This window comes from Musa acuminata, chromosome BXJ1-11, assembly GCF_036884655.1.
Source record: "Musa acuminata AAA Group cultivar baxijiao chromosome BXJ1-11, Cavendish_Baxijiao_AAA, whole genome shotgun sequence".
In the NCBI taxonomy this organism is placed as follows: domain Eukaryota; kingdom Viridiplantae; phylum Streptophyta; class Magnoliopsida; order Zingiberales; family Musaceae; genus Musa; species Musa acuminata.
The window spans coordinates 5,316,836-5,338,246 of record NC_088337.1 but is presented as its reverse complement, the minus strand read 5'-3'; the positions used below and the strand labels follow the sequence as shown (position 1 = coordinate 5,338,246).

General features: G+C 38.6%; 2 protein-coding genes across 9 annotated transcripts; both read left to right on the top strand.

The window, feature by feature from the left end:
- The first annotated feature begins 1,075 nt into the window (after positions 1 to 1,075).
- LOC135582101 (rop guanine nucleotide exchange factor 14-like) lies at positions 1,076 to 6,273 on the top strand. 4 transcript variants are annotated; one of them, XM_065089376.1, is made up of 9 exons: positions 1,076 to 1,280; positions 1,372 to 1,443; positions 1,927 to 2,010; positions 3,081 to 3,491; positions 4,203 to 4,357; positions 4,442 to 4,516; positions 4,683 to 4,955; positions 5,058 to 5,405; positions 5,638 to 6,273. In XM_065089376.1, exons 3-9 carry the CDS (start codon positions 1,941 to 1,943, stop codon positions 6,010 to 6,012), a joined length of 1,707 nt encoding a protein of 568 aa, XP_064945448.1. In that variant the 5' UTR covers positions 1,076 to 1,280; positions 1,372 to 1,443; positions 1,927 to 1,940; the 3' UTR covers positions 6,013 to 6,273. The 4 variants fall into 4 exon arrangements, with proteins under 4 accessions (XP_064945448.1, XP_064945447.1, XP_064945449.1 ...); XM_065089375.1 differs by having other exon boundaries at positions 1,372 to 1,467; XM_065089377.1 differs by lacking the exons at positions 1,076 to 1,280; positions 1,372 to 1,443 and adding an exon at positions 1,756 to 1,780.
- A 1,103-nt stretch (positions 6,274 to 7,376) lies between these two features.
- LOC103970550 (dual specificity protein kinase YAK1 homolog) lies at positions 7,377 to 21,173 on the top strand. 5 transcript variants are annotated; one of them, XR_010481083.1, is made up of 20 exons: positions 7,378 to 8,155; positions 10,716 to 10,915; positions 11,598 to 11,751; positions 11,843 to 11,952; positions 12,136 to 12,205; positions 12,304 to 12,386; positions 12,475 to 12,553; positions 12,670 to 12,710; positions 13,010 to 13,132; positions 14,147 to 14,297; positions 14,383 to 14,497; positions 14,601 to 14,683; positions 14,785 to 14,859; positions 15,179 to 15,253; positions 15,345 to 16,168; positions 16,804 to 16,977; positions 18,300 to 18,568; positions 19,904 to 19,962; positions 20,048 to 20,138; positions 20,905 to 21,014. XR_010481083.1 is itself a non-coding variant. In XM_065089372.1 (19 exons), exons 1-19 carry the CDS (start codon positions 7,943 to 7,945, stop codon positions 21,077 to 21,079), a joined length of 3,087 nt encoding a protein of 1,028 aa, XP_064945444.1. In that variant the 5' UTR covers positions 7,377 to 7,942; the 3' UTR covers positions 21,080 to 21,173. The 5 variants fall into 5 exon arrangements, 4 of the variants coding, with proteins under 4 accessions (XP_064945444.1, XP_064945443.1, XP_064945445.1 ...); XM_065089372.1 differs by lacking the exon at positions 19,904 to 19,962 and having other exon boundaries at positions 7,377 to 8,137; positions 20,905 to 21,173; XM_065089371.1 differs by lacking the exon at positions 19,904 to 19,962 and having other exon boundaries at positions 7,377 to 8,155; positions 20,905 to 21,173.
- The last annotated feature ends 238 nt before the right edge of the window (positions 21,174 to 21,411 follow it).

Sequence of the window (21,411 nt, the reverse complement as noted above, 5' to 3'; positions counted from 1 at the left end):
TACATGACTGAGCTTGTAAAGTTGATGACCTGTCAAGGCAGTATTTGTTTGTGACAAAGATGCCTTTTCTCTACATCGTTTTGCCCTAGTCTTACCTATCATAAAAGAAGAGTTAAAAGTGCGAGTTGGAAAGGCAAGAGATTTCTTAGCTGGATTTGTTGCTACTAGCCGTGTGTCGTTCTTGCTGGAGATTCTAGATTTAAGATCTATCAAATCGTCACAAGTAGGACGTACAATCCTTTTAGTGTTAGTAAAATGCTGATGAGATCTACGATAGCAATTGGAATGTCGCGAAGGATAACTCAGCATGTGCATAGTACGAGTAGAATTGTGTATATATAGGGAGCGCTCTGTTCGGACTGTGGATGTCAACTAATTGAGCAACGTTCGGCCGACTACTGATATGATGTTACAAGGCATTGTTTGCCATGGATGGTGATCAAGGCATTGGTTTCCATGATCCTTACTAGTTAGTGTGTTGTTGATCAATGGCCCTATGCAAGACAGCTTCCAGGGGGAGGTTCTGATGATGGTGGTGGTGGTGATGACAATAATAGCACAATACCTACAACCAAATATCACACTGTGGTCCCTCTTGCCTCCGGATCTACTATACCCATCTTGTTTCTTGTCACTGCCTGCGCTCTGTTTTGCACTGGTTTCATGATTGTGGCTTGATTTCTCACTCCTCATAGATACCACTGAGAAAAAGTGTGAACAAATCTCTCCCTCTTTGGAAAGAACGTTTTTTTATTGCCAGGAGATCGAACTTGAAGTTTTATTTATTACGTAGAAATTAGCTAAACAAAAGGCTGCCATCGTGAAGTTGCAGATTAGTAGTAGAAGCCACCAGCTAGCCTCGGTTTTTTCGTGTAACATGGTTTGTTTTTATTTATTTGTCGAAGGCTTATGTCCGGTCAGGCCAAACCAATTCCCTACGCGGCTATATATTTAATATATAGTAGCATTGAGGTTGGTGCAAACGTGAAGATGGACGGCGTAGGATCCAATGAGAAGGCTGTGTACTGCTGCAACCTATAAATTAAAACATCAATTTATTCAATAAATCAAATGAAAAATGAAGATGGAGAAAACGAGATGGTGGTGGTGGTGGTGGTGATGGTAGTGGGGCATTCATTCTTCCAAACCCCGAGAGAAAACAACCTCTATCCACTTCTCCTTTCCTCCGCCGACGGTGTCGCCCCTCCTCCTACACGGAAGCAACCGAACAAAACTACTTTCCATCGAAGGAGATGCATCGCTGACTGGGGCAAGCTCAGGTGACTTGTTTCTCCCCCTCCATCGTCTTCTGTATTGTTTCCCTTTTGTGTTCTGTTCCTTCTTTGCTCCATCATCGCTTGTTTGGTGCAGATCTGGCCGTCCTTCGAGGTCCTCGATTAGCATTCCGTCCTGCTCCGCTTGAAGAAGAAGAAGAAGAAGAAGAAGAAGAAGAAGAAGAAGAAGAAGGTTCGCTCTCTTGTGCTATTTTCTCGACATTGTGGGTTCTCCAGACGGATTCGAGTAGTGAACACTCCACATTCTTCCTCCTCTTCTTCGAAGGAGGAAAACGGTGGCGATTCGATGAGGCCAAGTCCTGATTTAGTTATTCTTTCATTTCGGCTTTCGATTTTATCATGTCTTCGAAAGTTCGCATCATCATCGGTTTTAAGATTCAAAATTCCCCATCTGCAGCTTTTGATTACTTTCAAATCGATTGGCAGCTTTTCAATTACGTCAAACCTATTGATGGCAGCAGCTTAATGACTTAATAAAGTGGCAGGTGCACGATTACCCAAAAGCCCAGAGCAAAAAATAACAAGCGCCGGATCCCTTTTTCTTCCTTCCTTAGAGTGAAGCTGAAATTAATCTGTACTACTTATGGTTTCAGCAAACTCAATCTTTGGATTTTTGATTTCTCTTGTGCAGGCGGCTCATCAGTCATGAAGAGATTAGCTTGCTGTCGCCGCCGTACCAAAGACTTCAGCCTTGATTTTGAGGAGAAGGAAAACAGTATGTTTCTCTTCTTTCTTCTTACCTTCCGCCGGTTACGAGTTTACTTTCTGCAATTTAGCTTTTGCCCTTCGGTGGATCCCTAAGTCGTTTTCCCATTCCTCCTGTGGGGTTTTGTTGGGTAAAAGGACGGGAGGGATAGTGGTCCATCACTGCATTCTAATTGACAAGACTGCTGAGCAAAACAGTGCACCGATGGTGAGAGGAGCGCCGGGTGGTCGCACCGTAGCAAGTGTAATACAATATGCTTATCCGACCGTGTTCGGTGCCGATAATGGCTGTCCGACGCGTAGCTCCTCCCGTACGTGTCAGTCATGTGGAGTATTCATTTACTGAATTATTGAGATGATTTAAAGCAAGGATTCATGTCAGTAATAGCGGACATGAAGGGGAGCGGGGCACCCGTTGGATTACAAATTAAAGCTTGAATTCATTTCCAATCTTTGAATTTTAGAGCCAGCATAGCTTATCTGGCCGATCATGATTGGTCAATTCGGTTTGGGAATTCAAACTGGTGTTGGAACAGTTATTCTACTGGTGGAGAGAGATTCCTGTCTTCCTCCTTTTCTTGCGGCCGTTCACGTGAACGATGGTGGTGTGCGTCGCAAGGGAAATGTGGGGGACATGTCTACCGTAGGCCTCAAGTCGCTAGGTAATTGAGGTTGCTGTGGACCATAGTTGCACTTACACTTTGTAGGCATCTGGTAAACGAGTCTTCTGTACACACCAATTGCCCGTAGGTTACGTGATGAGCCATGTTGGTTTACGGTTGCCCAGACTATTCCTGACGTCTAGATGATCTTTCAGGTCACCATACTGTAAAGATAATAAATGGCTCTTTATCCTCCTGATGTCACGAATCTGGTAGTGCATCTGAAGATTTGCTTACTAGATTTTGCATCTAGTAAGCAAAAGTGTGAAAACGTGTTACCTGAATTGTTAGGTAACATTTAGAGCTTCAGATCTTTGGTACTAGATGATGCCGTAGATTGCTTATTTTCTGAATTGCAAGGCAGCTCTATCAACCATTTTCTCTATGAAATTAGAACCATGAACAAATGTTTCTGCAGGAGTGATGACATATAATGGCCTTGAGAGCTGCATCCTCAACAGCTGCACCTACGACGATGAGAGTGCTGGCGATGGAACGAGTGGAACTAATGGATCTGTAGTCATTGACTCCCCTGATGAGGATGCTTCAAGTTGCTTCTCCAGCAAGGATGCCCTCGGCTCTTCCTTCTCTTCACAGTGCTTGCCCTCGAGCAAGCAGGAGCACTTGCTAGATGAGTTGGATAATCTTAACACCCTGCATCATTTCTGCACTAAAGGAAAGGCACCTGCCGCATACTCAATGGAAGTCTCAGATGTTGAGGTAATGAAGGAAAAGTTTGCAAAGCTGTTGCTTGGTGAGGATGTTTCAGGGGGGGCCAAAGGGATCAGTACTGCTCTTGGGTTATCTCATGCCATTACCAATCTTGCAGGTAATGATGTTATTTCACTTAATAAATGAAATGAGACATTTGTTTGGAGTTTGGACCTTATGCAACTCGGTTTATTGGCTTATGGGCTGCAGATTGTTGAGCTTGTCTTTTTTGTTTACTGGCCTACACTGTGGTTGGAGTGTCACACATCCAACTTGCTTCTTAAAAATTAATGAGGCTGCATCATATCAGAACTATTTTTTTCTAGTGCCAGCTTTTTGAAATCTGGAAGATAGAAAAATCTAGGTTTGTGGTGTAAAGACAATGAGCTTGAAGATATTACGTATTTGCCTTTAAGATGCTAATTATCTAGTTTCTCCATAAAGCTAAGTTCACATTTCGTTGTGAGATAATAATCATTATCCATGAGACTTGTTGAGTTTATACATGGAGAGCAACTTCTCCACTTTCTAGATCCAAATGCTATTGGGAAATTATAAGTTTGCTGACAGTCCAAAAACTGTTGTATTTCTTAGATGAACATCATCTTCTGAAGTATCTTTGTAATATTTTTAAAGATATAGATTATGTTAAGTTGTGTCCAGCGATTGAATATCAAGGTCAAGTATATGTTATCCAAAATTATTTGGTCATTAATGCAGACTTGGCCAAGTAGTTTTAGGTCATTATCAGAATAAGAAAAGCCTAATATTTTCATGCAATGGGTACTTTGATATTATCTGTTGGTTCTGATTTTTCTTTCGGTTTTAGCATCAATATTTGGGGAACTTTGGAAATTGGAACCCTTATCTGAAGGAAAAAAGAGCAGATGGCGCAGAGAAATGGACTGGTTGCTTTCCCCTACCAACTACATGGTTGAGCTGGTTCCTGCAAAGCAGAATGGCACTGATGGTGGGATGCTAGAGGTGCATTCTTGGTGGCTAAACACACATTATGTAGATTTATATGTTGACATCGACAAAATTTTATTTTCTCTCTACCTTTTGCAGATAATGACCCCAAAAGCTCGTGCAGATGTTCATGTGACACTTCCTGCCCTTCGAAAACTAGACTCGATGCTCATTGTATGCTTGATGTCTATTTTTTTAACATAAATTAATGAAGATTAGATGATTAGCTACATATTGGGCATTGCAAATATAATTGTGCCTTATAATTCTCTATAAAATCTTCTTTCCATGTATGTATATTAAGCTACATGTGCACCATTGAAGAATGACTTGTTTCCAGGAAGTGTTAGATTCAATGGTGGACATGGAGTTTTGGTACGCGGAAGTAGGTGGCAGAGATGATGGATCCAGCCTGCACAATGGTACAAAGAGCAAGAAATGGTGGCTTCCTGCTCCTCGGGTTCCAGAGTCTGGACTCTCCCCTTCCCAAAGAAGAAAGCTTGGTTTCCAGGCTAAATTTGTCCATCAAATCCTGAAAGCTGCCAAATCCATAAATGAACAGGTCTTGGTCCAAATGCCTATTCCCTCTGCCATCAAGGATGCTCTTCCAAAGGCAAGCTTCCAATCTAATTAGTGTACTGCTGGAGACATTAAAGTGTAATTTGTTTTTCATTATTATTGTATTTTTGTCTTCTTTTTTTTCTTTTTCAAACAGTCAGGAAAGGCTAGCTTGGGTGTAGATATCTACCATGCTATTGCTGCAGAATCAATTCCAGTTGAGGAAGTCTTGCTTTCTCTAAACATGGAAACTGAACACAGTGTTCTTGATATGGTAAACCAGTTGGAAGGTGCAGTTTTTGCCTGGAAGCAGAGGATTACTGAAGAAACAATGAAAAAGTCACCAATAAGATACCCATGGTCTTTTGTCAAAGAAAATGGATCAGAGCTTGAGAAGAGGGTAGTCAATTTGGAGAGGGCCGAAGCACTTCTGCATCTTTTAAGAATCAGATTCCCTAACCTCCCCCAATCGTTTATTGATGTCGCCAAGGTCCAGCACAACAAGGTAATTTCATTTCTTCCGCAAATAATTTTTGCAAAAGGATCTGTTTCCTGACATTGTTAAATTTAACACATACCTGCAAGAAGAAACATAGTTTGATATTTCCATTTCAATCATAACTGTGTTAGGATCAACAAAAGCTTATGAACCTTGTTTAGGGTTGTATGACGTGCATCAGCCATGTGAAGACGATCTGTTCTCCTTGTTCTTGATGCTTTTTAACTTTTTGTTGCAGGATGTTGGACATGCCATTACCGAAGCCTATTCAAGGGTTCTTGGAGGTTTGGCATTCAGTATCTTGTCAAGGATAGGAGATATCTTTCAAGAGGATGACTTGAAGAATCCCACCACTCCAATTGCCAACCTCAAATTTGATTTCTCATCTAATGTATATCTGGCTGGAATCGCAGAAACACCCCCTGGTCATATAAAGCGGTCTCTAATTGACCAGATGAACACTGTGGATGGCCGTTTTAGCAGCTTCTACATTGGTAAGGCCTCAGAGGAGCACTTTCTCGATGGCAAGGCCAAAAGAATCACAGTGGTCCCAACCAGCCCATTGAGAAGCCGAACTTGGTGCTACGGAAGGGAAGTCTGTGCAACTCCTTGATATAGCAAGAGATGAGCGGTGAGCAGGTATCATCTCATTATAAGTTCCAAGTGAACACATGATAGGAATAGATAGATAGGCCCAACTGGCAGTCACTCCAAAAATATGCACACTGCGTCCTATTCCAGTCAAATCAATATTCGAGATTAGCCATGTGTTTACACAAATGCGTTGTAACGATGATGCGTCTGCCCGGCCTTTCTACCTACTTTATATTTACGTGTTACTTGTTTCTCTGCACTATAATATGTGATCATGTAATGGCTCCTGTGTTTGCTTGCTCTGTATATTTGTTCATTAAATGTGCCTATGACTGGGTTGCGATGGATCCTCAAGCAAAATACGTCGACTGAATTTATCACCGAACGGTGACTGTCACATCTGAACCTATTTTGCTGTTGTTTCAGCTTTTATTTTTCATCAAAAGGTTTTTCTTTCCTTTGACTAACAGTTGGGATTATCGATTATTTTAGGATTTCCGAAATTGATGTCCGAGGAAGATAAGGAAGAATATTTGTGAAGGTAAAAAATATTGATAATTAAGATTTTATTTTTTAATAAATATTTTATACATTATTTAGTTTTGATGAAGGAAGAATAAGACATGAGGAATATTTTAGATATTTTTAAATTTTTTAAATTTAATTCTCTCTGGATTATTGGAATTGAAGTAAAGATAATTCAAGATCTTATAATTGATCTTCAATTTATGATATATATATATATATATTGATCTTTGATTTTTTATTTTAGTTTCGAAATTTTCTCCTTTCCTCCCAACAAAATTTGGAACTGCATACGTCATGAACGGTGACAGAGAGGAGGAACGGAGCGCGGAAGGTAAGCTTACCTATTGGTCAGTAGTCCACGCTGTACGCGTCGCTTGCGTGAAACCAAACACGGGCGCTCGGGACCGACACGTGTTCGCCAGCTTATCTTATTAGCGTCGGCGGTGGGACCCAGCGACGAAGGCTGACGGACGGGATCCCACGGCGGAGGCCGGGAGGCACGACCACGTCCCAACGGTCCAAAACAGTCGGCCAACCGTAGGATTTAGATCATCCCGTCCTCCGGTGATCGATTGCAAGTCCATCTCACCGTTCATCTAATATCCCACAATAATAATATACAATAATAACGATGATGATAAGGGGGGTAAAAGGAGAGACAAAAGAGAAAGCGTACTTCCCCCGCCCGCACCCGCTCCCGCTCCAACCCTCTCTCTCCCACTAGACAAAGTTGGGGGCCCACCCCAGAGGAGCAAGCATCGACGACACCGGCGCGTCGGGTATTGTTAACCACGGTTAGTTCGGCCACATATATAACAATATAATGATAATGGATAAAATTGTGGCCAATTTATTGAGTCTCGGTACACGAGAGACCGATGGACGAGCGAGGCGAAGAACGGAGGAGGAAACTTAAATAGTTCTATTTTATTCGAAAGGAAAACAATAGAAAAAGGCGAAAAGGGTAAAAATTCCGAAATCCAGTCCTCGTTCATCCCGGGGAGGAAGGTTTCCTTCTCTGTACTCTTCTCCCCTCCCCTCCCCTCCGCTCTCTCCCCTCTACCATTTCGTTGTTGCCCACCCTCTCCTCCTCTGTATTAATTATTGATATCATCGCCATAGATAACCCTAACCCTCCTCGATTCCGTGTTGCTGCGATCTTCCCGTCCGCTCCGGAATAATTTCTGCACGCCTTTGAGCTCCCGATCCGGTCATTGCCGGCGCCTCCTCCTCCGGCCCGATGCGTCGTCGGAATTGAGGTGATGGGACTGGAATCGTCCGGAGGGATTCGGCGACTAGTGGGTTTGAGTCGGGGAACAGCTGACACGATCCAGGATCTCGGCGGCGCTTCGGCGTGGTAGATTTAGGTCGGGTGGCGCCGCGTGTGCTGATGGTGTAGTAGGGCTGGTCGGTCGGGGGCTATGGCGGAGGTTGATGCCAGCAAGGTGGTGGTGGTGGTGGAGGATGGATCTCGTGATGAGCCGCCCCCCTCCAGCTCATCGTGGAATCCGCTTCCGAAAGCATTCCGCCCGTATGTCTCTCCTTCCCAGTCTTCTACGGCGAGCTCAACGCAATCCAGCAGCGGCAGCGGCAGCAGCAGCAGCACCACACTTCGGGTGATCGTCAAGAGACCTGTACTTCTTTCCACTGTCGATAACCTTCGTTTAGCTTTTTGCCATAATACCTAAAACTGAGAACAAATATTTCTTCCATGTCTTCTTTTAACAAAACCAATATGAAACAATGCTTTCTTTCCATACTGGTAGATTTGCATCATGAAGAAAGGCATATGAGAGATTTCTCCTATATGAAAACAGATCCTAAAACAAACCCTTATTTAACTTCAACTAAATGCAATGTATCAGCATTTATATCAAAGATAAACAATCCATTCCCATCAGAAATGATTCAACCTGGTGTGGTGCTGTTTACTGAGTGTTTAATACAATAACTTGTTTGTACAATTTAGATTGACCCTTGAAGTTCTTGCTTTTCAATTACTAATCTTAGGTTTTGTAAGAATAAAGGCATATATCGGTTACATTGATTGACAGGAGAATCATGTGCATTTCAAGAGATTGTCGATCGTAAGAGACCAGTTAATTTTACAATGTGGGAGAAAGAAACATGAAATGTACTACTACTGTTCTGCTGTACCTTGGTTCTAGTAGTTAATGCATACGACCCTGTTACATATCCTGTCCATAATAGCATCATGGTTAAATAAGACCATTTGACCCTAATGACATTGACTTCAAGCAATTAAACATGGTGAGCAACACGCTTGTTAACATACCATGAGCACTAAGAAGATCTGCTATAATGGAAAACTTGACGAAAACCTAAGCAGTGAAAACATAAGTTAGGTTGCTTTTTTTTTGGCTTTTTTTTTCAATTGTGACTCTTGTTTTCTCAATCTTTGAAGTGGTTTTCTATGCTAAGATAAGCTTTCTGACATTTCCATGCATGTGTCTAGGCTGCTTTAATCAGATTGAACTATGCATTTATCAAATAATGGCCTTATTAAAATTAGCTATTTATCTATTGTTGTGGCATGTGATAACCATGTCTTGTAAGAAATCTCTATCATTATCTGATGAGTATTGTTGGACTTCCAAAGTTTGTGGCAAGTGATAAAACGGTTCCTGCTGCAAGGAAATGTGACTTGTTTGATGGCTATACAGATAGCTAAGGACATTAGGCATCCATTTAAAGACCCCAAAGAACCTTGTCTTTGGTGTCTGGGCAGTTTAAAAATGATCTACTTAATGAACTAGACCATATTTTCCATTAAGATGGGAAAGGGGGAAGAGCTTATGTTTTTGGTGATGAGATTGTGAGTAAATCTTCCCTTATTTTCTTAATAACTCTGCTTCAAATACCAGGACACAAAACAAAATTAGGAAAGCTAAGTCCAGCCTAGAAGCAAAAAAGGTGAACTATTTCCAAATTATGATAAATATGTTGTTGTGTGGCACGGTTTAGGCAGCTATTGGTAGTTGGCTATATCTCGTGAATCAGTAACATTTCATAATTTGTTCTGGGCCAATTTGGGACACATACCAACATATGTCCAGTTGTTCAATACATTTTTATTATGTTTATTGCATTATGTGTTATATATATATATATATGAAACAACAGATTCTGGGTATATGTATGTATAATTTGGAAGTTTGACGTACTTATAATGTTTATATATTTTGTTTGAACACCTCTGACAAATCTTTTAAGTTTCATATATGATAATCATAAATTACCCATGTTATACAAAGTATGCAATTATAATGATATAAAAAAAATATACGTGCACAAGTTGTCCTGCTCATGTTGTGTCATATCTTACTTTCATGAGATTTGTCATGTCAGCATATCTGTATTGTATCTAGTCTGTAATATAAGCATTCATATTCATGCTTCATAGGCTAGAATTTGAGAACTAATTTTAAAGGATTGGCAATAGTTGGAAGCTAATAATGCAATTTTGCTTTAATTGTTGTGCTTTAAGAGTTGAATGTCATTAATACAATGGTTGTAGAAATGGTTGGGTGGTAGTGATCTGTGTTGTACACTAGACTGAACTTAGCAATTACCTACAAGGTGATCTTAACTTTAACAGAGTAATATGCAAGGAAGGAGGTGCTAGTTGCCAAAGATGTTTTGGCTGGTTGCTGCCATGGAGCACTGGGTAATGCCAGCCCATCCTGCAGTATGCTGTGCCTCCAATTATGGACGCAAGTGATTTTTGACAATGTCACAATTGTGCAGCACACTTCTACATGCTTGTTAAGTGCCTGCACAATATGTCCTGAACCTTGGACCTTCGTATCTAGAGTCCCCATGTATGGGTAACTCTGAGCTATCTCATATGATTCAAGTTGTTTCTGTGGCTGCTCTTGTTCTTCTAACTGTCTATATTGTTATCATTATGTTCACTTTACTGAATGCAACCATAATTTCCTCATTTATGTTATTTTATATGATGCAAGTGTGGTCATATTATGAATAGCTATTTTGTGAATTTATGAGTTTTTACAGTTAACTGTTGTTTCTCACCCTCATCTTGTAACTACTGAATTATCATACCTTTCCCATCATTTACAACCATGTTGGTGCAAGCTGTTGATTATGGTTCTTTCTAACAAATATCAATGTTTGAACTTTTAAGTACTGATAGCAAATTTGCTTATGCAGCTGGTGACAAGACTGACCAAGGGCCTAGTTGAAACTTATCAAATCTGTAATCCCACATTTAAATATTCAGAGGCAGTGAATCCAAAGCGCTTCCTAACAAATCCTTCAATCGGAGTGCTGAATGATGGCTACGATAATGCAAATTCAGATCTTATCTTACATGTGAACTTTGAGTTGGTCAATTTAGAGAGAAAACGAAGGTTTGGCTCCACTATGATTTTATAGCATTTTTGGTTAGGTTCTTTTATTAATTAAAACTTTGCTTCTTGATATACACTCATAAGATGTTTTTGTGGTTCTCTGATGTTAAAACCATGAAGGCCCTGAACAACTCTGGTTATGTTTGGGGTTTCAGCAGGTACGACTTGTAGTTGTAGTGTTCCACAAATCTGAACGATAGATTTTTTATTGCTGTAAGAATAGTGAAAAGAAAAACACCAGCTATCTGTTTTTTACTTTGAATATCGATATTGTACTATAAATAATCACTTATAGAAAGTGCTTCATAACATGGTCGATCCTAAGACCTAAAAGAAATTTAAGATCAAGGTTCTTTTTTGTGAAACTGACTTGTATAGGGGATTAATTAGTCCAAAAGTGAATCTGATTAAGGAATTACTTTTCAGAATATGAAGACGTATGAGTGTTTGGGTGCTTTGAATATTACTTGAAAGGAGGGACTATACTTTGTGCAAATTCTAGCTCATCAATTGAATCCCTAAATTTTGAACCGTTCTTGGAGTTTGACATTCAACAAGCAATGAGTTTGCAATTAATGCCTTCACTATGATTGCATTCCAGTTAGTTTGTTGATATCTAAAGTAATGCATTATCAAATGATTTTTTCATAAACTTGGTTATAGTTTTCTTTCTGGATTTTAGGTATACTGTCAAGGATATGCTTGGCCAAGGGACCTTTGGACAGGTTGCCAAATGCTGGGATTGGGAGACCAACAATTATGTTGCTGTGAAGATAATAAAAAACCAGCCTGCTTATTATCGGCAGGCAGTGGTTGAGGTCTCTATTCTGCACATGGTAAATAATATGAGGGGCAGTAGGTGTGTGCATATTGAGTTTGTGCATGGAAAGTCATAATCACTATGCTTCTTTATATTGCTCCATGCAGTTGAATCAGAAGTTTGATCCTGATGATAAACATCACATTGTCCGCATCCTTGATTATTTTGTATTTCAGCGACACCTGTGCATATCCTTTGAAATGCTTGGCTCAAACCTGTAAGCTGTCTCTGATATATATATATATATATATATATATATATATATATATATATATATATATATATATATATATATATATATATATATATATATATATATATACAGCAAACAAATTTTGGTGTTAATGATGAATGATTTTGCTATGTTTATGAATCTGATATACACTTATCATCTCTGTAGGTATGAGCTAATTAAAATGAACCACTTCAAAGGTTTATCATTAAACATTGTGCAGATGTTCTCAAAACAGGTGAGCTGATTTCAAGTCAAGTGTACAAACATTTCCAGCTTCGGTTTATAAAATTCATTTCTCATTATTGATTCATGCACTTTTATGTCAATCCTTAGATTTTGCGCGCATTGGTTGTCATGAAAGATGCTGGCATAATACACTGTGACATGAAGCCAGAAAACATACTTATATCTACAAGGTGAGCTGCTAATTGTAACACCAGGGCAGGATTTTTTTGGATTTTATTTGTTTGTTGAACCTTGATTCTTAATTCTTGAATTCCATAGTGTGAAGCCAACAGAAATAAAGGTTATTGATTTTGGATCAGCCTGTATGGAGGGTCGGACAGTGTACTCATATATTCAGGTGCTCTTGCTACCTCATCAGAGTCTTACATGCAATTTTCTATCTGAAGAGTTACAGATATAAAAAGTACTGTATATGTGTGCTTATCATGCAAGGCTTGTTCCTGTGTATTGCAGAGTCGTTACTACAGGTCTCCGGAAGTTCTTCTGGGTTATCCGTATCCTTTCTGGCATACTACTTAATTTGGTTACTATTCTTTCATTTTTGGGAAAAAATTGTTTGATCTTGCATTTCGGTTTTCTCCTTGTTCCTTTTGCATCACAATATTGAGCTTAATTTTCTTATTGAGTGATGATACCAGATTGTGAGTGTTATTCTTCTGTGGATTATTCATGATATATGTAGGTGGCAGTAGAATTCTATTTGGCAAAGTGTATGTGGCTCTTCATCAATATCATCTTGGTTAATTGCTTGTAATCATTGTGTAAAAAGTATCATGCTTAACATTTCTGTCAGATATACAAGCTCGATTGATATGTGGTCGTTCGGATGTATTGTTGCTGAACTGTTTCTAGGATTGCCTTTATTTCCTGGAGCTTCCGAATATGATCTACTGAAGCGGATGATACAGATACTGGGGTAGGTCTTATAAGTTCTTTGTTTAAAGCATCTAGTAGCTAAGCAGTAGGACTCTTCGCAATGTTGAATACATTTTCACACTGTTATAAGAATATCTTGACAACTGTTGTTTTTTCATTTATTGTGGCGGTGGTGCATGATTCATGATTGTGATGATAGAGAGGAATTTGAATATATTATGAATCATATTAGTAAAATGACTTACTACACTTAGATTTCAAATGGCAATTCTTTTTAGACCGAGTAACAAGCCCACATATGTATTAGCTGATTAAATTCATATTTGGTTTATATGGACTACTGGTTGTTATCTTCATAGGAAGTCATAACAAGTTATTGCCAAATTTGCAGGATCTTATAACAAGTTTGCCTTGTTATTATCCTCCTAAATTCGTCTTATTAATTTGATTATTGAAGTGCGGAACAGAATTGAGTTGATTATTCTAATATGACACTCTGTCAAGTTAAGTTTTGAGTTTGGTGGTTGAAGTATATACTGGATGGATTGAGAATATAAAATTAGGCTGACAGGTTCATGTGTACATCAGCATGTTCCTTATATTGGATGTGGGTTGTCATGACACTTGATGAGTCATTGTTCTCACGTTGGAACTGGTAACAACATCAAACCTCATGTCTTGTGCATTGATGATCCAACGTAAGGCAGCTAAGGTTTAAGTTGAGTGTGTCAGGTTTAGTTTTGTGTTTAGTTTCTTTCAGTCTTCAGATTAAATTGAATGAGTTCTTGGTTCAAAATTCTTTTCTATTTTAGGTATTTTAATTATCTTTCCTCATTCTTAATCTGATTTCTCCCAGCCATTTAGCTCTATCATCACCTATGTTGAAGATTGTTGTAGATAGGGAACATCTGAAAAAGGATGTAACAAATTGGTGTTAGACATTCATTTAACTTTATATGCAATTGTTCTTTGTGTAGTTTTTTGTTTGATAGCTGAAATCATCTCAAGACCTCAAGTTGCTAATGGTGTATTTGGTATTTTGCTATCTCCACAGTGGGCAACCACCTGATAATTTGCTTAGGGATGCAAAAAATACCAGCAAGTTTTTTAAGCATGTTGGAAGTATTTATCGTTTGGAGCATGAAGAGACATCCGAGGAAGTTACTAGTGCTTACCGAGTTTTAACTGAGGAGGAATTTGAAGCAGTGAGTTATGGAAATTTTATAATAAATAATGTTGTGTTTCTTTTCTATTCTCATGCTTTCTTTTTGTCTCCTGATATCTCTAAAGAGAGAATCAAAAAGGCCATCAATAGGAAAAAACTACTTTAATCATGTAAAGCTGGAAGATATCATCGCCAACTACCCTTACAGAAAAAACTTGCCAGAGGAAGAAATCATAAGAGGTTTGATTTTTTTTTAATTTCACAATTTATATTACTGCATAGAGTTTTTGCAAATGCCGAATAGCATTATCTTCTTTTATCTAAATAAGTAACTTTTCTGCAGAAAGTTTAACTCGCTTGGCGTTGGTTGATTTTTTGAGGGGCCTTGTTGAATTTGATCCGGGAAAACGGTGGTCTCCCTTACAGGTTCTTAATCTAAATTTAATTTGCTTATGCCATTTAGCTTATAGAGTTAAATTATCTACTCCAATTTGATGCAATTATGTATATTATATGCTCATCCTCAGGCTTCAGGTCACCCATTTGTCACTGGAGAACCATTCAGATGTCCTTATAAGCCTCCCCCTGAGTCTCCAAGAATTGTAAGTGAACTCTTTTAGAACCTTACGATATCTACATTCGTTGAGGTCCCTGCATATTTAAGTTAAGCCACCTAGCTTTCCTTTATAAAAGTCTTGCATGATCTGATGCTTGTACTCTATTAATTTGATGCTAGAGTTTTATTAGCACTTTTTAGTATGTTCACCTGTTTATCTATGTGACTATGGTAACTAATCTTTAGGAACTTAGTGATGAGTCTCTGATGCTTCTAGCTTCTCCATGCTACTAAATATATGTGAGACATTTTACAGGAATTGACTGTCAGATACTGAGCTTAATACCTTGCTTTCTTTTTTTTAGCCTGTCATTCATACTGTAACAGTAGACCACAATCCAGGAGGTGGTCATTGGCTGGCTGCTGGTCTTTCACCCCAGGTCATTGTAAAACCATTTTGTCATTTGTGAATGCTATTTGTTTGTTTTCATTTGATGTCCTGTCTGAGCTTGCAATTTTTTCACTTTTTAGGTTTCGAGCGTTAACAAGTATTTACCACTCAATAGCCCTCACTTTCACAAGGTACCCATGTCTTATGGCAGTAGCTATGGCAGCTTGGGGAGCCATGGTAGCTATAATGATAATACAGGTCTTGGGAGCAGTTATGGAAGCTATGGTGACATTAACAGTGTGCATGCCTATAATTCACCGGTAGGTCCATGTGGATTCAATATGCATGTGCAAGTTGGCGGACCATTCCTTGGATCTAGTCCAGATGCTAGACATAGATCTCAGCTGTCTCATGGAACTGGGTTTGGTGTTAGTCCTTACGGAGGTCTGGGACCAATGTCTCTCGGAGCCAGTCCCTCACAATTCACTCCTCCAAACTCACAGATGCAGATTTCATCTGCTTCTCCTGGAAAGTATGGTCCAACTTCTCCTGTGAGAGGCAGTGTTCGTGGTATCTCTTTGGGTAAAGCAGCTGCGGTTGGCCAGTACAATAAAAGAACTTGGGGCTACCCAACAATCTGCATGCAGCCTTATGGAAGTGCCGATCATGGACCAGGATTTTGTGGTGATGGCATGAGTTGTAGCCAACCTGATGCTCAGTTCCGAGGACACGGTGGTTCTCCTCATTCTGCAATTTCATCTTCCAGTCATTCTAACTGGTGGCAACAGATGGGTGGAGGGAATGGCTTGTCTTCGAGCCTCAATTCAGCCACTCAGAAGAGTTATCCAGCCCCTCAAGCTCAAAATTCCTTTGTGGTCTCTTCACACAGCTTGGAAGTTCCATGTGATAAACCAGAAGGCAGTTCATCGCTGCCTGATCCTGCAGATTGGGATCCCAATTATAGGTAAGTTGCAACCTGGATGCCTGTTTTGTATTGCCTACTTACAGTGCATTCCAGAACTTGAGCATTTGCTTCCTTAACCCTCCTCATTGGCTTGTAAGCTTTGGTTCAATACATGTGCAAGTTGCATGGAAGAAAAATGACAAAAAATTTACTAGAAGATAATAGTATCACTGAACCTTTAGAAGAAAAATCATTATGACAAGATGGTTACCAGCTGCTGAGTACAAGAATTGGATAGTTCATCTTTGAGGATTTAGAGAATCCTACTTATTTTATTTTCTGTAGAAACTGTTTTCTTTAAGTTAAAGACTGTCTCCTGGCTTCTTTTGTTAAAATGCATAGTCGGTGTTCTTTTAGTATGACTGAATTTGTAACATACCCATATTATTCATAAACTTGATTATATTATGTTTCATTTTATGTTTCTGGACAAGTTTAACTTTACAAACTTCTATATATATACATTTCAAACAATTTTTTGTATTTATGTCAAACATCGTGTCAATAGATTGCCTTGTTGTTCAGTTATGTCTGCTTTGTTTATAATAATCTTGGCATGTTGTCATATCCAGTTAACCTATGCATGTTTTTCTTTTAATTTCATATACTTCAATGTCCCTTTTCTTTTTTTCCAGTGATGAATCCCTTTTGCAAGAGGATAATGCAGAAGTCAGCTCCCTGAATTCAGAATTTGCAAATTGTGTACGTCTTACTGACCCATCAGATGAGGCCGTACTAACTAGTGGAATTGGCAGATATGCCCATAACCAAGCTTATCCAAGCACAAAATTCTTATCATCAAATCAAAGGTATGAACACCATCTATTTCCCTTGGTTGTCATCTATATGCATTTTTGGAGTTAAGGATATTTTAATTGGAAAGATTAGTATCTTGAATTTAATATCTCTGATTATTAAGCAAGGATTCAGATGATTTTTGCAGTTCAGTAGGGCAACATGTGCCACACAGTACCACCCCTACTGCATCATGTCATGCCTGACACGGTCGTGCTCCCTGGCTTTATCTAGTAGCATCACATGTGGCTCCCACACTTCTCTGCACCAAAATATGTATTAGTCACTGGTCACTGCATGTAGGGATGCTCAGATGCAGATAAACCATGTCCATGATTGAAGTTGCCTCATCACCTAGCAATGGTTTATGTTGGTTCTTTGTAGACACTGCCTGACTCTAGTGTAATTGAATCTTGGCTAGTCAATTTCATGTGTAAAATTATTTAAAATTTTAGATCTATGAAGAAAATATTTATTGTTTGGAAGAAGTTGCTAAGTTATGAACTTAATTTTTAAGTGGCAGATTTTTTTCTTGTATGGCTCTTGATTTTTTAGGAGGAAGATATTCTTTTCCACGTATACTCTAGTTTTCCTTCTATTATCCCCGTTCAATAAATCTGTTGTAACGTCTGGCACCGAGTAATGAGTTCCTGCCTTTAGCCAATTACAAAACAATTTGATGAGATTGAGACTTGCTCACTAGCACACATTTTCGTTATTGGTTCTTTGTTCTATCTTATTTTCATTCCCATGCTTCTACAAATTCAATATTGCAGGAATAGAAACCCCAATTAAGATACAGAAATGGACCTATTCTCATTGATTTTTGGTTTACTAAAACCCATGGTTTAGGTAAGCCATCAACATTTTTCATTTGATATGATTCAAACCATTTTGACACTTGTCCTAGCATGGATTAGTGTCCTGGAAGTTTGAAAATTAAAAAATGTTGAAAATATAATGTGATTCAGATTTGTCATCTAGTGGTCTATCTCAAGTTTCATGTCATTTTATCATTTGTGCTACACTTTGTAGAAAAATTGGTGGCAAAGTTACTGGTGACTTAGGGGAGTGAAAAAATGTTAAATCTTAAGATGCTACTAGTGCATATTTTATTATGTATTTGATTATTTGGTGTCATTGCATAAGGGTGCGACAACACTATCCTGTGCAATGTGCCACTTGTGTCAGAGTGCACCTGTATCTTATTTTTGTAATTTGATGGTTGGTATGAATTGTTAGGTATAATCATAGTTTTATATTCTCCACCATCTGCTTTTAATTTTTCTCCTCAATGAAATGGAATACATTTCTGTCTTTTCCTGTTTGATTACAGAACAGATGGTCTTCGTCAGACATATTCATTTGCTGAGAATTACCCTTCTACTTCCCATGAAATACGAGGTGGGAATGGTCGTCCACCTCAATTCTTGCAAAACTTTCCAAGCCGTTTTGGCCAGCAATCTGTTCATAGGTACAATTACATGAATTCAACTATGCATGGTGAAAGAAGTCATCAATATGGCCAGCCAGCTTATTCAAATTACAACAGAGCAGATTCTCATTCTTCTGCAAATGCTATGTTTAGCAATAGTATGCCATGGGGTAATCATACAGCTTAGTCTAAAGTTTTCCTCTTTTATCAAGTTGATACCATTGCCACTGGTTTCTTGCTTTCTGATGTTGCTTGTTTATAAATGAAACTTCTTGTGCAATTTGCTATACATCTCAGTTGGTTTCTTTGAAGAATTGGCCATTCAAAGTGCAGCAGGATACTTCTGTTGTTTCTGAAGATAGGAAATGTAACATGCAGATATCTGCAACAATATATTGGTGTGGGATATTGTTGACTGTAGGATCACGCTAGCAAATTGGATATAGGAACACTTTCAGAGAAGGGACTAGATATGATGATTAGGAGAATTAACACAATTTGTTTACATGAACTAAGCAGGTATCAAAGAAGTGTGGGAAGATTGATAGTATTAGATATAAAAGAATTGGTACACAAAGAAAGGAGGTTATATATAGAAAAGTCGGTACTATTGTAGGTAAGGATCAAAGCGAGTGTCTAATTAAAGTTTCTTGATGATCTAGCCCAACTTGACAAAATCATAGTATGGCAAGGAATGCCTGAATCTGCTTTCAACCAAAACCTAGCCAAATTGGATCTGGTTGGTAGGCTGCCACACTTGATCCATGTTTTGTTCTTGGAGGGTGGAAAGGTGACACTAACTTAGAATACACTGGCATTTTCAGTCTGTTGGTTATATCACCTTTGGCATTTTCAAGCTGTTAGACTGTATCACTGCTGACCTCTGCTGTGGATGAACTCTCAACAAGGCAGCTGATCCCATATGCTTCATGAATTTTAATCCACTATGAAATGAGAAGAAAATTTTCATGTCTAATAGAAGGAAAATAATACAGAGTAAGCAATTAACTTCAGGCACCTTAATGGAAGTTGGTTAGGGGTTTTGAATTCCATAATCTTGGTGGCAAAAACTTCAAGCATGTATACTGACCTGCTTTACACCACTATTATTTTCTAATGTAAGGTATAAATTTATCATCGCATCATTTGGTACATAATATTTCACATCTAAGTCTATACTACATTGGCTTTGTTATTTGATAGTAAAAAACCATGTTTGAAGCTTATAGCCTTTGATCGCCACCTGGGAAGTCTATATAAACCTTGATTTAAGTCCGGTGTGGAACTTACAAGAAAATCATCTCCTCTAATCAATACAGTAGAGTTAGAGATTACAAATTACGATGGTTATTTCATATATAGTCATCATGGCTTTTCATGCATATCTTACACATGGCCAGTATTTGCATGAATGCAACTAATTTTAGATGTTCCACCAGTACCCAGGGTGTACCCTTCATTGTAATATTGCTTTTTATAATTGTTTGTAATTATTTTCTTTCTAGACTCTTACCATGGCTAGAGTAATTATAGGAGTTGCTTCTTGATCACTAAAAACAAAAAGGTAAGCTTCTTTGACCATCCTCTTTTGCCTAATGTTGGGAAAGAATTTCGGGAGCTTTCTTGATCTTAAATTTTGCTACATATAGCCAATCCATATGAGGATGGTGTCTACATGAAGAGGGCAATCTTTGTTTCATCAGTCAAGCCTATGGATTGTCATCCTTTGAACTGTACCAGGTATATGCATCTTTCTGAGATGATGGGGCATTGTCATGTTCTGGAGAAAATAGTCACAAAAAGATGAGTGACCTTTTCTTTTTCTTAATCTTTTACTAATTTACTATAAGGCAATGAATTATGACAATTTTGCAGCTGGCAAAGTTGTTAGCAAATATATATTAGTTTAAAAATTGTATATTTTGTATAACATATGGGTTTTCACATTTAAGATTTATGTGACAGTAGGCTACATGGTTGAGTTCTTTAGTTTTTGGATGAACCAAGCCTCTTATAAAATTTTTTTTAATGTCATGTCTGAGAGTGAGCATTATTTTAGTTGTACAGAGTCCTGACAATTAGATACACTTTGGTCATTGAAGCGATTGCGAGTTGGATTATTTATGGATTGTAACCATTAGCGCATGTTAATTACAGTAGGACGTAGTTTATTATTCGATCAAGTTGTCCAACGTACATCCTCTTTGTATGGTTCACTTTGAATCTCATCTCCCATTCTTGTAAACTGGGAGCAACTAGCTATATATGCCCATGTTGATGTTAAATCAGTGTGATCTGTTTTTCTTTGCCTCGTCCGGGTGACATCAATAGGATATCACTAGAAATGAAATTTACATGTATTTTTAATCGATATGGCTAGAAAACAGCTTTTATTACTGACATTTTTGTACCCTTTTGTATGTCAGTGCCTCTTAGTTGCTTCTGATTTGGATTTTCCTATTGACGATTAACTTTTTTTTTTTTTTGTTGGCTGGTTGGACTACAGGAGGAAGGGTTGGACATTCCATGGCGACGACCCTACCGACATCCCATTCGAAAAAGGACTATGGAAAGATCTGAGGCTGTCAACCATATCCGTTTGCCCGGAACTGAAAATTTCTACTTGGAAATTCCAATTCCAGCTGCCTTGCCTTGCTTGTGTTGCTTGTGACAGTCCTTGATGGGGTTGCTGATACACTGTGCTTTTCACAAATATATAATGTTATGGTCATGGGAACACATTGCATTTTATATGATCTTGATGTTTCAACTCCATGCGACTGTCTCTTTACTGTTGCTGCCAAATTGCATAATAGGTGATTAATTGTATAAATGGATTTGTCTGACATAATCTGAGTTTTCTTCCTGCACTGACAGGTGCGACAAAGAGGCGGCTATAACAGATTAGGGGCGTGATGGACTATACCGTTAGACAGGATTTCATTTTAACTGAGCTTCAACCTGGCGACCTATAAAAGTAAGTTTCCGTAATCTTATGTATTGTGAACAGCCT